Source organism: Silene latifolia, unplaced genomic scaffold, assembly GCF_048544455.1.
Source record: "Silene latifolia isolate original U9 population unplaced genomic scaffold, ASM4854445v1 scaffold_144, whole genome shotgun sequence".
NCBI lineage: Eukaryota > Viridiplantae > Streptophyta > Magnoliopsida > Caryophyllales > Caryophyllaceae > Silene > Silene latifolia.
The window spans coordinates 457,005-473,269 of record NW_027413136.1 but is presented as its reverse complement, the minus strand read 5'-3'; the positions used below and the strand labels follow the sequence as shown (position 1 = coordinate 473,269).

Genomic DNA, 16,265 nt, shown 5'->3' with positions numbered 1-16,265 from the left:
TATGAAAAAAGTGTTTGGCAAATTAACTAAAAAGGTAGCTTATTTTGATGACATTACCAAAAAGGATATAATAATTATTTAATATTAAGATTGAAGGGGTAAAAAGAGAAAAAAAATTAGGATCAGGTACCTGAAATCTCAAATGCTACCCTAGGTAGCGTTTCATTTCAGGTAGCTTATTTGGACAAATAAGCTACTTGTCAAACACTTACAAAAATATAAGCTATCTAAAATTTTGGTCAAATAAGCTACTTTAACCAAATAAGATGCCTGAAATATTCTACCAAACAAAGCCTTAAATTATCTTCCTATATCATCTCAAAATAATCATTCATTTTCTTTTCTAGTACAGTCTTATGTTTTTTGGGTAAACTTTGTCGTATTTCTCTATACTTTTTATTATTTCCATGTACAAGACAGTGAGAATAATTTTGAGATAGAGGGAGTAGATTATGTCAAGGAATTTTAGTCTGACGTCTAAGGACTTGTTACAAGATTATAGGGGCAGTGCCGCAGTGCTTGAGAATATAAATTGTGGCCTTGTGGGCTACCAGTAGTTTGGTCATGTAGTAAATGGTGACGTTTTGATAAGTTGTGTACTTGTGTGGGTGTTTTTAAACTTTGGGGTTTAGCTTTTGGTCAACTACTCAACTACTTACCTAGCTAAGAGCCCAGGATATTCCCAGGACATGTTTGGTTTATCATGGAAAAATAAAGTTTTTAGAGAGTCAAATTCATATTATGTAAGAATTGAATTTCCACGGAATGTTTCAACCATAAATTTAGAAAGCAACCAAACAAGTTCAGTTTTCTTTATAGTTGGGCTGACCATCTCGTTTGGCCCATCTCACCTTGTATGTATACTTATCAAACATGTTTTGGGGCTTTTATTTAGCCTAACGGTTGTAGACAATGCTCCGTATGTCTCCAGTATTGTAATAATCTTCACTTAGCTTGTACGTGTAATGAAGGGCTTCAGGCTTGACCATGCATGTTAACTAGCTTACTTCATAATGTCATAACAAGTGCTATTCATGATATGAATTCGAACATTTATAAAAGACAATCCTACTACTCAAGAATGTAATAGAAAAACAACTCAATTTAATGGAAGGAGTAGTATGTATGTATTGCACACCAACATCTATGGAAACAGGGAACAACAGTTTTATGGATCTATGGTAATGGGTTCGACCCTTGTGTCCTATGGAATCCCCACCGAATCCGATGCCAGCTTGTATGTATGTATGTATGTATGTATGTATGTATGTATGTATGTATGTATGTATGTATGTATGTATGGATGGGATGCCAATGGTATGTATGTATGTGGATGGGACGCCAATAAGAGTTTTCTAGAAGGAAGGTTGGTTTTGAGGCCAAAGTTCCTTTTGCTTTTGCTAATTTGTGATGACCAAAGACTTTGAACTTTATCTGCTTTAATTATGACTTTGAATTTTCGTAATTCCTATTGCAAATAGCCAGCCTTATGGATTGCTAATTTGTGATGATCAAGACTTTGAATTTTCCTATATAAAGGATTAATTAAACTTAAAAAGAGATAAATACAAATTGATTAGTGAGATCAGAGATGGGTTGTGGTTGTTGTGGTTATGGAGCTATATTTTTGTTAGCCATGTCCTTGGCAGTTGCGGCAGTTAATGGCAATGTTGAAGGTATGTTAAACCTGGACTTCCATCATTACATTAATTAAACATGCTCATTTATATGATTGATTTTAATATTCTAATACTAATGTAAACAAACAAACAAACAAACAAACAAACAGTGGATGCTCTCCATGAATGGAGGCAAATTGTGTCTGACCCAAATAATGTGATGCAAAGTTGGGATCCGACCTTGATCAATCCGTGCACCTGGTTCCATATAACTTGCAACCAAGATAACAGCGTCACCAGAGTGTACGTCATTTTTATATATAATATAATCTACCAGCATTACACTTTATTTGTCAGTTGGTAGCTCTAATATGATTGACAAATAATGAATGAAGGGAACTCGGGAACGCTGGACTATCAGGGAGTCTTACACCGGCTCTTGGGAACCTAACTAATCTGCAATACTTGTAAGTAGTACCCCCTCTTTAGTGTAACTAAAGAGTGGCGTAATCTGGTGGTCTGAGTACTTTAGTGTTTTTTTGTGCTGATGAATTTGCAGGGAAGTATTTGGTAACAAGCTGACGGGAGAAATTCCCGCAGAACTAGGGAGATTGAGTAAGTTGGTGAGCTTGGATTTGTCAAATAATCAACTTTGGGGATCCATCCCAGCAAGCCTAGGGAATTTGAAGTATATGAGGTTCCTGTAAGTGTGCCTGTTCCTATACAAACTCACTCGGCTTGCTTATGCTTAGATAATATAATATCCAAACCGAGTAACAGAGTTTAGATGCTGCCTGATTCACCTATATCTTGTTTATCTGTAGAAGACTCAACGGTAATGACCTAACTGGTGACATCCCAACCAAGGTCCTTCAACTTATCAGATGGGATCATCTTAGACTCTTGTGAGTTGAATCCTTTTTTTATGTTGCTTTTACTTGATACTTCCATCACTAACTGGCGACATGCTTTGATCAGCAATGTGTCGGATAATTCCTTGACGCCAAGCCTTCCTTCCACACAAACTAAAGGTACACCTCTCCTCCATATGGACCATTTGCGATGCTCATTCTTCTTCTTCTTCTTCTTCTTCTTCCTTTTATTGACTTCTGATATATCTTTGCTATGCTGTTTCAAGGCCGGCCTATGGTCACCATCATCATACAAGATCCCACGGCTTAACCACGTCCAACCGGCTAACATATATATATGATGCAGCATTTTCTCGTGTTATCAACACCACATAATGTTTTTTCATCTTCAGTTATGCTGCAACTGAGTCTAGTTTGGAGTATCTCGACCAAGTCTTCCAATATTTGGGTCGAGCTTTTTCCTCATGTATGAACTATGATGCAAGCCTGCTGAATACTTAATCGCGTTTATTTATGGCAACCTGTCTTAATATTCTCAAAAATCATACACAATGAACAATCTCCTCGTTCGTCTCACCATACTATAGGCTATAGCAGCACTTGACCAAGTAAAACTCTAACTTGAGACGTCATGTCTTCAGAACAAGGGTGTAAAATAAAGATGATAATATTGCTTCAAAGTTAGACCTCAAACTCCAAAATAAAATAAAGATGATAAGATTGGCTCATGCTTAAACTATCGCTATTGGTAATTAATTACTAATTAGACTATACTAATCTCAACTTGTTAGAGCTAATCCATTTAACATATTTGATCATTCTTCGGAACTAAACAGAGTTAGTGATCATTTTTCAGCATTCCCATCCTCAGCTGGTTTGGACATTGGAGATGTTCAGTTAACATTACAAGTTTAGGACTCGCCTGGATGGTGAAGGAATCGTTATGCAAATGAATCATATCTATTACTCCGTAAAGTGCAATCGGAAATGTTGCTTTCATTTTTCAAATTTAATTTTCGTCACAAAAATCTGAAATTTAACAAGCAAAACAAGGTTTCTGGTATTTGTCGATCATTTCTTTGGTTGCTCAACTTTTGACGAAATTAGATCTCACCTGAGGCTGAAAGACACATTTGTAGTCGGTCACTAGTTAACTGAAATCAGCACTTAAAAGAATTGATTTATACGATTGGAGTTTCAAAATTATCAAGACGCCAAAGTGTATTTTATTGACTTTCTTCTTAAACATTGTTCCCCTGTACAAGTGGGATGCCTATTTCGCCAACATTCACAAAAGGTTTCTTTTAGTTTAACCAAAGGGTACTTATCTATGTAAAATTGAACGTAGAAACTTTAGGTACAATATCTGCCAGATAGTACAATTTTCTCCTATAAAACTGAGTACTAAATGCCATCACGTCCTATGTTAAAAGAATGAATAAATCTGTTTCAACTATACGCTGCACTGCTCATGTAATGACCCAAAAATTGATAGGTATAATATGTACAGGGCACCTGCAATTACAGTATCAAATTACCCTCTTCCCTTGATCTTCTGGTTGGCCAACTCTGATACACACGCGAGTACGCAACATATCCATGCCCTTAATCAGTACCTGCAAAGTATAGCAATGAACTTAACCTTGTTAATTGTCATTGGTAGACAAAAGAAAATACGAAATATATAAAGGATTCCCACATTTGCACAGAGTATCTTAAAACCAAGATAATGCAACTTCCTACTTCCACATTCTACCTACAAGATAATGGATCTAGAAATGGGGCTCATTTTGGGGCTTCCCCTACTCATCTCTTCTAAAGAGCTCCCATTGTTGTTGCTCAAGCCACGGAAAAGATGAAGGGCTCCAACAACATTTCCAAACCCTAATGCCCAAAACATTGGCATCAACCTGGAACTAACATTCTCTTTCTATTGTGTTTCAACACTTTTTGCTCTCAAAATAAAGATTTCGTGGATAACAACATTACCCCAAAGGAAGGCTCTCACCTATGGTGAAATGAGGGGTAGGATTATCATCTATGCAACATTCCCTTGTGCGAAAACACAGAGTAGCTGAATAATATATTACAAGATACACAGGTGACAGTGAGGCTTGCTGATGTAGACTTGAATTAGTACAGGTCCCAAATATGTAATGAGCAGAAAATTGAGAAACTCTTCGGAAAGGAATATTGGCATGCAATGTGATCCTATATATTTGAAGCCTAATATGTAGTACTCTTTAAGACAAGAGAACAGTGTTTACCTCAGGTTCAAATAGCCCAAAAAGTTCATAGTATTCTTAACTAAACTTCATGTTGGATGGAGATTCGCCAACATAATTGGTGACAAAGGAGGTGAGACAGTATCTTCCAGCTTTTCGGAATTATGGGAAGCTCTCAAAGGCCGGGAAGGGGGTGATCTTCTGCCTCCTCCAGGATTACTAAGGGGCATTGATGAAATAGAGACCACAGGAGGAGCCGGCAACACAGACACTTTCTTAAGCGCAGAAAATTTATTTGCGGATGAATTTTCTGGACTTCTAGAGACCAGAGGCGCTGAAAATCCCACAAAATCTGGAGATCTGGCAGAATGGTAACTGGAGCTCACTGGAGGTCTAGGAAGCTCGTGAAGCTCATTTATTCTTGGAGAGGAGGCAAATGTTGGTGAGGCACTGGGAGATTTTTGGGGGGAGGACGACTGATATGTTGCGGTCCTCAAAATGGGTCCTGATGAAAATTGTGGAATTTTTGCAGCCATTGCAAGATTGCCAGCAGATAATGAAGGTTTACTGTACAGAGGCAAGCTTGTCACAGGACCAGAGAAGGATTGTAATTTAGGTTTTTTGCTACCAGATAAGATTTGTTGATTTAATTGCTGTGATGACACTTTCTCAGTCAAAGGTGGGGGTATTCGATTATTATTTCTTTCTTTCAAAATTGATTTAGAGTTTAGGATGATAGGACCAGACAAATTTTCAGTCCCCAGAAGTGCTTTGTAATTTTTAGGTTCTAGGGGATACGAGTGAAATAGATTAGGGTTATTCTGAAGGCTTGACTTGGTCTGTGGAACAAGATTCCCAGATGGTCTAGGCAACACGTATGCGTGAAACTTCTTTGATGATGATGGCTGTAGTTGTCTTATTCTTTCAGCTGGGTCAAATTGTCGCTGAGAAATCAAAGGAGCCGACTGGCTGAGTATCTTCCTGTCTCCTGTTAAAGGATTCTGATGGCCTTTCGCATTTTCCTGCATGCGGAACATCATTAAATGTCACATATACCTGCAGCTTTTTCTTTTTTTTTTGGTGAGTGGGTGAAGGGGGTGACGAGGGCGATTTTGAGCTATACAATTAGGGTAACAACCCATTAACTCTAATGCAATCATGTGCAATTAAAACCACAACTTTAACTAAAAAAAACTACTTTTTTTGTAAACTAGGAAAAAGCATACTGCAAGTATATTTTATTGTTCGCGTAGCCAGAAGACCTATTTTTCTTTATTGAAATTTAAAATTGTCATCAGAATTCAAATTTTTATGATGGAGAAGACCTGGAGTCTACTACCGCATGAGGAGCTGAAGACCAAGCCTGAAATTTTCTACAAAGCAAACAGGAAACTAAAAAAAATGTGGCGATAAAATCAAGGACGTCACTAGAAAATAAAAAGTAAAAAAATTGGAACAAGATTTAGTACCATCATTAAAAAGATAAGGACGTACGTTTACTTAATTAACTTCAATGTGTGCATGCAAAAGGCACAGTTCCGACATTTTAAACCAAACCTGACTACCTTAATGTCTAAAACTAGCAGAGGAAATTTACACGGGCTCATGTAAGAAAGGATCTTTAGGCAAATTCAAGGAGGGAACAAAGATGAAAAAAATCCAACAAAGTCAGCAATGAATATTTCTAACCTGCATAGTAGTTTTAACAGAAGAAAGGTTACTGAACTGTGGAGCATTTTGACGGTAATCAAAAGTCAATTCCCCTTCATCTTCTACACTAGAAGCATCACTGTCGTCGACATCATCATCATCATTGTCATTATCATCTTCATCGTCCTCTGACTCTTCATCATCTAGGCCGCTGAACTGGTAATCTATGTGTTGCTGTCGAGTTACCAATTGTACATGTGGTTCGACTGCTTCAAGAGACTTGACTGCTTTCCTGAAGAAAGACAACTGATGGAAAGCAGAAGTATAGTATTTAGCACTATCTCAATATTGTAGAGAAGAAAGTTGAAAAAGAAAGTTGAGTTGCATTCAAAGACCTGAGCAGCATGATGGCGTGCTGCCTGTGTAAGAAGACTTCTAGACTGACCCTGTTTTAACGACTTTAAACGAAAGACAAACAAAGTAGCTTCTTCATCAAATTCATCTTTGGCTGCTTGTAGCTGCTGCAATGAAAAACTCTCTCCTTTCCCACTTCTTGACCTCCCTTTATCCCTGTAATTTGCCTTCATGTATTCAAATAGCTCCCTGTAAAGTTCAAAGCTCAATAAGAACAACACACATTTATAGACATCTAAGAAGGACTATGAGATGAGATAATAAAAACAGATATCACTCACCTTTTCTCGTCACATTGATGCTTCATGTCCTGCAGTAACACAAAATGTTGTTATGCGCAAGGAGAAGCCAAAGCTAAGGCCTAAGAAAATAACCAACACTGCACACACACACACACACACACACACACACACACACAATGTTTTTTGTTTTCCTAAACGTAAATTATGTGCACTTATAACCAATTAAGGTTAAAAGGTAACAAAATTGCAAGAAACTTTGTGGACTTAAATTATTTGTCTGTGTGCGACAATTGATGTTACAAAATAACAGAAATGTTAGAAAGTTTCTGGACTTTGATCTACTGTATCCATTGGGGTGTTATGATAATGGGGAAACACAGCACAAGTCAGATCATATAAAAAAAGACGACAGATGTAGAAGAGGTAGACAAGGGTTATCTGAATGAAGCAGCATTCCAAATAGATATATAATGCACAGAAAAACAAGTAGAGAGTAGTAAAAGTGATAGATAAAAGAAGCGGGAGGGAGAAGAAACCTCGAGAGTCTGAAGCTGATTTATTAGAGACTCGGATGGAACTGTAATTGTTTGAAAAATATGGGAGCGCTGTAAAAGAAAGGGGAAATTGAGTTAAGTTGAAAATAATTAGAGTAGTTAAGAGTTGAGTATAGAGGCAGGTAAATAGGTAATGGAATGAATAGTGTTGGAGACTCACATAACCATCGACTTGTTTTTGAAGTTGGAACTGTACTTTTCCTAGCATCAGCATAGCTTTACCTAATTACAATTAGAATACTTAATTAGAATTAGAATAATATAATGAAGATTAGAAATTGGAGAAGAAAGAAAGAAAAGGTGAGCTACCAGATTGTTCATCATCATTCAATGCGATTTTCTGGAGAAGACAAACACCCATTTCACGCAATGATTCCGAAAACTCTGAATAAATTAGGGTTTCATTAATTAAATTAATTATACATACATACATAACATTAATGAATAATGAATAAATGATCAAGACAGAAAATGGAATAGATACCATAAGCACTGTTAGTAGCGGCAGCAGCAGCAGAAAGCAAACTATCGTAGCAGTCTCGCATGTCTTGCATAGCCTGCAATTATATATATATAGAATTCAGTATTAAATTAAATAAATAAATAAATATAATAGGAAGAAGAAGAAGAAGATAGATAATCCAAATCCGTAAACCTCAGAAGCTTTAGCGAGCTCATCCAATTGAGCAAGAGGTTGAATTTTTCTGTCCTTGCGATTCTGCTTATGATGATAATTATGATGTTGCAGTAGTTTCTTAATCGACGTCTTCATTATTCTTTGATTTGGGGGAAAACAATTGATCAACGGATGAATGAATCAATGAATGAATGAATGAATGAAGGAATTCAAAGCAGAAAAAAAATACTTGTGTGTATGTAATATGTAATATGTAATATGTATTGTTTGTTTGTTCAACGTTGATGATGATGATGGTGATGTGGTTGGTCGTCGTCGTCGACCTTGAATTTTATTTGTACTCCTTTTTCCTCTTTTATTTTATTTTTTATTTTAATTAATTACTGTTTCTCTACTCGTCTTCATTTTGAACAACAAAAGCGCTACCATTTGACTTTTGTCATCTATTCTTTCGCTACCTCTTCTCTTTCCTTTTATTCTTCACTTGACCCCACCCTCCATCCTTCACTTATTTTTGTTCGGAAAATTCACATGTTACCCTCAAACTTTGTCATTTTTCACGTGATACTCAACTTTTTAAGTTCGTGCACATAATATCCTTGAAATTTGATTTTAAGCACAACGTGCCCTTTTTATCGTTTTTAAAATTTTCAATTGGTCATAAATTATAGACCAGAAATCGAAATTGACTAATTTTTTTTTCAAATTGATTACCTCTTCGAGATCTATAAATTGATAAAACGAAAATGGTCATTCAAAAATTTAAGATCGAAGATATGGTTGATTTGAGATTTTCGTTAAAAAAAACCTATAAAATGTCAGTCGACAATTTTTTTCCACAAATCGTAGATTATGACAAGATAATCATTTTAGGAAAAAAATTGGCCGATTCTGAATTTCGGTCTAGGAGTTATGCGCAATTGAGTTTTTTTACAGCGACAAAAAGGGTATGTTGTGCATAAAAATCAAACATGGAGAGTATAATGTACAGAAACTTAAAAAGTTGGGTATCATGTGCAAAATGGAAAAGTTCAAGAGTACCACGTGAATTTTCCATATTTTCTTTGTTACGGACAAATGCCTTCGTTTTATCATTAAGATCTCAGCTCTCATCATATGGCCATACCCATATGGGCACCCCTTTTTGCTTTGACCTTCACATCATTTGGGACTCCTCTACTTTTAGAGGAGGTCCCCAAAAATAACCATTTTGAAGAGGTTCCCAAAATATTGTGAATTTGTGAGTACATTATTTTTGTCGGGAAACCTCATTATTGCGAACATCTTATATATATAAAACTGGGTTGAAACGATGTGGATGCGCTACGTGTCAACCCAGCATTAAATACAAGTATTAATTACAGCTAGACATTAAATATAAACATAATAAATGCTACATAACTCTAATCAAAGTATTAATTAGAGTTTAATAAATGTATTATACAATTACAAATAACAATTACGGTGATTTATTTAAAATTTATATAAATAAAAAATTTGATAAAAATTCTAAAATGTAAATCATAATCGTTATTGCGAAAAATGTTTTAAATTGTGTATACTTTCCATTATATTTATTGAAATATTTTGATATGTATAGATGATTAAAGTTAGTGTCTCACAATGCGTTACATTTTGAGAAAGTTATAATAATATTTAAACCATTAAATCCATCAAGAAGAATATATTTGGAAGAGTTATTGTATTTATTAAAAAACAAAACTTAAAGATAACTACTATTAAGAGATAAGTTTTTATGATGTGAATATGTGATAATGAAAAATTTATATTGGACAAGTGATAATGTGATAACGAGTGAGATATTTGAAAAAGTGATGAAAAACTTAATGAAAATACATTTCAGATTTAAGAGGTTTTAAATAATGTGATAACGAGTGGAGATTTGTACTTGAATGATGACTTTTTGGACTTTTTCAAGTACGTTAAGATGAGGTTTTAAAACGACTTGATACTTATCGTAGAAAAAAATTATTTTGGTATTGATTTCTAATTATTGATTATGATGCACCTTTAAGAAGGTTCATACCATTACGGCTCTCGAAAGAGCTGCTACAAAGAGGGTTTGATACTAATTATGAAAAATGGTCATTATATTGGCATTGTTTATCAATTAATCCTATTATATATATATAGTTGTTCCAAAAAAACAAAAGGTGCAAATTTCTTATAAATATGTTGTTTGACACATAGCATATGCAAGACATACACAACCAAAACATTCAAATAAGTCGAGCTTTGATCCTATATGTTTGATACATAAACATCACACGTTATATATTAAAAATTGAAAAATGCATCAAATTATATTCACATCGTTTTGAATAAATATTAATTGATTTGGAAAATAATGTATCGTGAAATAATCTAACTTAAGAACTTATAATGTTGATTGTTGCATTATTCGAATACATTTATTTTAATTAGTATGATATTTGATAAGTTACAAAATTATTTATATAATAACGTTTATTATGAATAGCTAACTATCACTTATTAGTTATAAATAAAAATGTACTTGTATAACATATACACATATTTTGCTTGCACTAAATCAAACCTGTTAATATATTAAAACTTATTTTGTATATAGGAACATTGAAAGCAATTAACTTAACTTACTTAAATATAGGGGAGCCCTATTTCCACGGGACCAATAAACTGCTCCACTGGATTTATTGTGATTTGGACTATAATGCCCCTAACTTTGTTTAGGATACTTGAAATGCAAAAGGGTATAATAGGGAAGTACCATATAAATCCAGTGGCTCCATACATAATGGTCGTGGCATTATGGGGACCCTAAATATATAGAGTAAATCCAATTTAACTTAAATAAACTTAACTTAATTTTATTTTATTTAAATTCATTAACTTAAACTTAAGGCTCTGTTTGGCAAAACTATCTGAAAAGGTAGCTGAAAACCGAAAAGGTAACTGAAATCTGAAAAGGTAACTGATAAGGTAGCTGAAAATTAGAGCTGATAAGGTAACTGATTATATAAAAATGTGTTTGGCAAACTAGCTGAAAAGATAGCTGATTTTGGTAAAATGATGTATAAGGATATGAAAATTATTTAATATTATAGAATAAAGGGGTAAAAAATTAAAAATAAGTCATTTCAGGTACCTGATTTCTCAAATTCTACTTGAGGTAGCATTTCATTTCAGGTACCTTATTTGACCAAATAAGCTACTTGTTAAACACTTACAAAAAAATCAGGTAGCTGAAATTTTGGTCAAATAAGCTATTTTGGTCAAATAATTTATCTGAAGTGTCGTGCCAAACGGAGCCTTAAGTTAGCTTAGCTGCTTAGTTGTGCAGAATTGAAACTAGTTTTAGTATAAATCATTAAATTGAAATTGAAATTTAGTTTATAATAAAAACATGGACTTATAGAAAGGAAAGAGAAGAGGAGAGAAGTTTAGGAATAGTTGTTGGACGAAAGCATTGAAAAAATTGGCTTAAACCATTCATTGTTAATGTTTGACTAAAGGGGATTAATTTGTGACAAAAAACAAGAAATGGTCAATTTGTGACCAAGGTTGATCAAAAAGTGATCTTGTGTCAATTTAGAACAATTTATTTAATATTTTTTAATTTAATGCTTTTAATGCATTTTTATCATTTTTTTTAAATTTATGTTTTTTTTGCGGTATTTTATATGTCAAATCATGTTTTTCAATAATTTTTTTTAATTGTTAATGAAATCGTCTAATCACTTTTCAAAATTATAACGTTATTTAACATTTTTTTCCGTAAAGTACGCCATAAGATTAACATAATCGTAAAATATTGGGGTTGTTTTTTTATTAAGATATTTACAATAATAGAAAAATAACTATATTTATAAAATGTTAGGAAAAATAATTGTAAAAGTAAGAGAGAGAAAAGTGGGGTAGAGAATGTGAAAAATGATTGGGAATATTGTAAAATGGATAATGATTGGATTGATGATCTAGGTCGCGACCTTCTGCTTGGGAGGGTGAAAATGGGTCAAGGTTAATAAGGTGGGATTAAGAGTAAAATCGGGTCGCGAGCACTGCTTGGGGATGGTCTTATAACCCAAGGAATAACAATGAAACTCCAGTATAGTCTACAAATGTTGTGAGATGAAAAGGGCATTAATATTCTTAAAAAAAATTGTTTTATGACAAAAGTATTTGTTTTAAACTTAAAAAGGATGAAATATATCTAGATATTAGTAAAAATTTATTCTATTTATATAAATTAGACATTTTTATTATACAAATTCTCATTATAGATGGACAATATCTATAGCTATAAACGAATAGTATCTGTCTTAATGAGACGAACTATATTGTTATTAGTTCATTTTAATTTTAAGAGTTAAAGATGAATAATATATTCGGGCATAGACAAATTGTTGAGACCGGTACTTGCATCTTGCTTACAACAAGCCAACAATGGTTTGAGGAGTGTATTAATTCTTTCACAAATTTTCATTTGTGATGAGCATAATCATCGCAAATTTATGACAAGTTAAATATTATTTATGTGAGGTAGATAAGATAAAAACAGAGTTTTTAGAGAGTAGTAATATATTTTGTCTTATATGTCTATAAATATAGGTAATATTTAACCTGTATCAATAAACCAGGAAAACTTGGTGTAATTCCTTAAGCCGTTTTTTATTGGGTTTGACTAATTCCACGTGATTTCATTTGTCAACGGTCAAATACAAGGAGTCGTGAATGCTGGATTCTAGATTCTTCCGCGTATTCCCTACGATAATACTCAGGTTTGATCCAACGATGCAGACTCATCCCGCCCAAAATTGGTCAGCTGTCTATTCCTCCAATTAACTACTCCGTATGCTTTAGAAAGATAATAACATGAATGCAAATTTTTATTTAAGAGGAATATTATCTGTTTTAAACTTAAAATGTGTTAAATAGTTATTATTTTTATATATCTGTTTTAAAAGAGATTTGCTTTGTCTATTTTCGACCCTACTAAAATTTATACTTAGTGTCTAGATGTCTTTATTTCAAACCATTAGCATTTTGTATTATCTTGGGACTATATCATATGTTGTGATTGTGATGCGAAATTCAAGACCTTTTTTATGGGCCCCAGTCCCCTAATAAACCGAATAAGGACCCTCTTCATTTCCTCAAAGGAAATGGAGGTCCATTATTTATTAATGGTCCAGATATAATTCTGGATAGATCAGGTGGTTGTAAATACACTTAAGTAGGAAAAGATAAATGAATGGATATGCGATATATAATATAATACAATAAGTCTTGCGTGTGACGAACATTATTCGTTTTCAGCTTGTGACGGATAATGCCCCTTTTCAATGAGAATTTGTGAATATAATATGGGTATACTAGAGTAGAAATAGAGAGAAACAAATAAAGATAATCCAAATTGTAATAAACCTTGGATAATAGCTTTCAAACTCGTTAGATTTCAACAATCCTCCAAAACTAGTGTATATTTTTTTCAAATCTTGTAAGTAGGGCCAATATTTGTATTATCTTGGGACATCCTTATATAATCCCCATATTCCCCTATAACTAAAAGAATAATTCTATCTAAATTTTTTCACTCTAAATCACCTATACTTAAATAAAGAAACAAATAAATTTATAATTTTACAATTTCTCCACTTCAATATAGAGTTATACTATACTATGTGATGAAGATAAAAGGGCTAACACTTTAATTTTACATTTCAGAAAAAAAAAACTAAATAATATGAGTGGTAATAGTTTATTTAAATAATGTGTTTGACCCTAAAATTCACCGAAATTAATTAAAATTAATCGATTAAATGAATGAAAAGTGTCAACTTCTATATTTCCTATCTTTTATTTTCACCGTATATAAAGTGAGATTTTGTGTAACATGTTTTAACATTCATCCTATAATATAATATAATATAATATTGTTTTTTAAGTTTTAAGTTTTTTGCTCATCTTCTTTACAGTAAGAGAATAAAAATTCTCAAAGTTTCCTCTCCAAACTCCATCTACTTATATAAGGAAAGAAATGAGATTTTTTTCCATCAATATTATCTTTTCTTCAAAGTATAATTTTTTTCATTAAAATCCAAATTATAATGTTTTAATCAAATACAATAACATTGGAATAGAATTATAAAGCTAATCTTTCTTAGAGAATTATCTTTTATTTAAAGTATAATTTTTTCATTAAAATCCAAATTATAATGTTTTTATCAAAATACGCTAAAATTGGAATAAAATTATAAAGCTAATCTTTCTTAGAGAATGACTTAATGCATACTGATGGGGCATATTCTGCACCGCTGACCGAGTCAACATATTGAGCAAGGTCAAAGATGTCCACAGCAAGTCAACGACTTAGACAAACCTAGCGATGTCAGACCCATCGACCCATCGGCCTATCACTGGTCTCGGATGACAACTGCCAAAGGGGCACATATCCGCGTACTCATATCCAAGAACCCTCGTACGCCCGCCATAGGTCCATCGGCCGAGGGTAGAACGGTCTTTCCACCTGCTAGCCACTTGGCCACTTGGCCACTACGTGACAAAAGGTGAAAGTCTATAAATACTCCTCAACCTTCATTGAGGAAAGGATCCACAATTTAACCTAAGAATCACTATTCATCTGGTATTATCTTCCTTATCTCTCTACAATATACATTTAGTCAAGTAACAACAACTTATCCAATAAGTTTACTGACTTGAGCGTCGGAGTGAGTTCGCTCGGCCCCAAGCCGAGCCCTCAGTTTGTTCGTCGTTTCAGGAGACCGAAAGGAGGATCCAAGCAAAGACGTCATTCTACGAGCTACGAGTGGTAACAAATATCTGCTCTGGAATTACACCCGGAACAATTGGCGCCGTCTGTGGGAAATCGCTACTAGAAGCTAGTCACATTCATTCCCAAACAAAAAAAAAAAAACAAAAACCCACCCAAAAAGCTAAGAAGATGTCGAAACAACAAGACGTAGTCGTGACCGACGAAACCGCACTCTACCAAGATGATACCTTCAACAATTCTGGAGTCGTGCAGCCCTCCACCGGCGGAGTAATCCAACCGGAGTTCGGGATGCCAATAATACCAGACACGCCACTGCCCGCCAACCAGGTCACCATCATGGGACATGTGGTTGACGTAGCAAAACTGAAAATGCTCCTGGACCTAATTGGTAATACGCCTGCTCACACTGTCACGCCGACAAGAGCGGCGGAAACCGTCCAGGAGACCAGGGCCCGAAATGTGACTCCGAGAAATTTGAACGGAGCACTAGGAGAAGCTGACCCAGTCAAGACGCCGGGGGAGCCCAAAGTGGGCGTGGTAGACCTAAGTCCTTCCCGCACTCATGGGAGGACAGCGTCCCCGCAGCACGAACGAGGCTTACCCCAAAGGAGCCAGAGGAGTCCGACTCAGCAGAGCTGGAGAAGAAGTCCGAGTCGAAGAAGGAGTCCTTCCCGCTACGAGGGGAGGAGCCGGATTAGGAATGCGAGGAGTCAATCGCCGCGTGTCGTTCGACACGTGGTCAGACAGCCCCTCAGCGCCTACGTCCTAGAAGTCCAGGTGCCAACTAAGCTCAAGTTGCCACCCATATCATACAAAGGCGATAGTGATCCAGCCGACCACGCCGAGGCTTTCGAGTCTTACATGTCGGTATGGGAGCAGCCCGATGAGGTCTGGTGCCGAGTTTTCCCAACAACTCTGCATGGGATGGCTCAAAGTTGGTACAAGGGGCTTCCCGACGGCTCGGTATACTATTACGCCGACCTAAGGGACGCCTTTCTAGCCCAGTACTCTTGCAATAAGAGGAGGGCCGTGGAGACGTCGGACCTCCTAACTATCAAGCAGGAGGGGGGCGAGTCTCTACGAAGCTATGTGAAGAGGTTCGACGGAAAGGTCCAGCAGATTCGAGAAATTAATCCCGAATCGCGGCTTTCGCGACGATGAAAGGCCTCCCAAGGGGAGACTTAAAAATGAGCTCATCAAGTGCGGAGGCCTGGGTTTGGACGCCGCTAGGAAGATGGCCGACCAGGCCATCAAGG

General features: G+C 35.2%; 2 protein-coding genes across 2 annotated transcripts; one reads left to right on the top strand and one right to left on the bottom strand.

The window, feature by feature from the left end:
* Nucleotides 1-1,470: 1,470 nt before the first annotated feature.
* Nucleotides 1,471-3,033, top strand: LOC141637794 (leucine-rich repeat protein 1-like). The gene is made up of 7 exons (XM_074447212.1): nucleotides 1,471-1,676; nucleotides 1,790-1,922; nucleotides 2,015-2,086; nucleotides 2,179-2,322; nucleotides 2,444-2,524; nucleotides 2,598-2,650; nucleotides 2,758-3,033. The coding sequence occupies exons 1-7, from the start codon at nucleotides 1,592-1,594 to the stop codon at nucleotides 2,799-2,801; spliced, it is 612 nt and encodes a 203-aa protein (XP_074303313.1). The 5' UTR covers nucleotides 1,471-1,591; the 3' UTR covers nucleotides 2,802-3,033.
* A 756-nt stretch (nucleotides 3,034-3,789) lies between these two features.
* Nucleotides 3,790-8,658, bottom strand: LOC141637793 (uncharacterized protein At2g33490-like). The gene is made up of 10 exons (XM_074447210.1): nucleotides 8,232-8,658; nucleotides 8,061-8,133; nucleotides 7,886-7,960; nucleotides 7,737-7,798; nucleotides 7,559-7,627; nucleotides 7,062-7,090; nucleotides 6,762-6,969; nucleotides 6,406-6,672; nucleotides 4,759-5,738; nucleotides 3,790-4,107 (listed from the first exon to the last, which is right to left on the bottom strand). Exons 1-9 carry the CDS (start codon nucleotides 8,346-8,348, stop codon nucleotides 4,806-4,808), a joined length of 1,833 nt encoding a protein of 610 aa, XP_074303311.1. The 5' UTR covers nucleotides 8,349-8,658; the 3' UTR covers nucleotides 3,790-4,107; nucleotides 4,759-4,805.
* Between the last annotated feature and the right edge of the window lie 7,607 nt (nucleotides 8,659-16,265).

Bases quoted from the DNA above. Each gene is read 5' to 3' on its own strand.
- LOC141637794 (XM_074447212.1), top strand. From the start codon at position 1,592: ATGGGTTGTGGTTGTTGTGGTTATGGAGCTATATTTTTGTTAGCCATG. The intron at 1,923-2,014 runs GTACGTCATTTT...TAATGAATGAAG, and splicing joins GATAACAGCGTCACCAGAGT to GGAACTCGGGAACGCTGGAC. The intron at 2,525-2,597 runs GTGAGTTGAATC...TGCTTTGATCAG, and splicing joins TGGGATCATCTTAGACTCTT to CAATGTGTCGGATAATTCCT.
- LOC141637793 (XM_074447210.1), bottom strand. From the start codon at position 8,348: ATGAAGACGTCGATTAAGAAACTACTGCAACATCATAATTATCATCAT. The intron at 7,799-7,885 runs GTAGCTCACCTT...AATTGTAATTAG, and splicing joins GAATGATGATGAACAATCTG to GTAAAGCTATGCTGATGCTA. The intron at 7,091-7,558 runs GTTTCTTCTCCC...GTGTTACTGCAG, and splicing joins ATCAGCTTCAGACTCTCGAG to GACATGAAGCATCAATGTGA.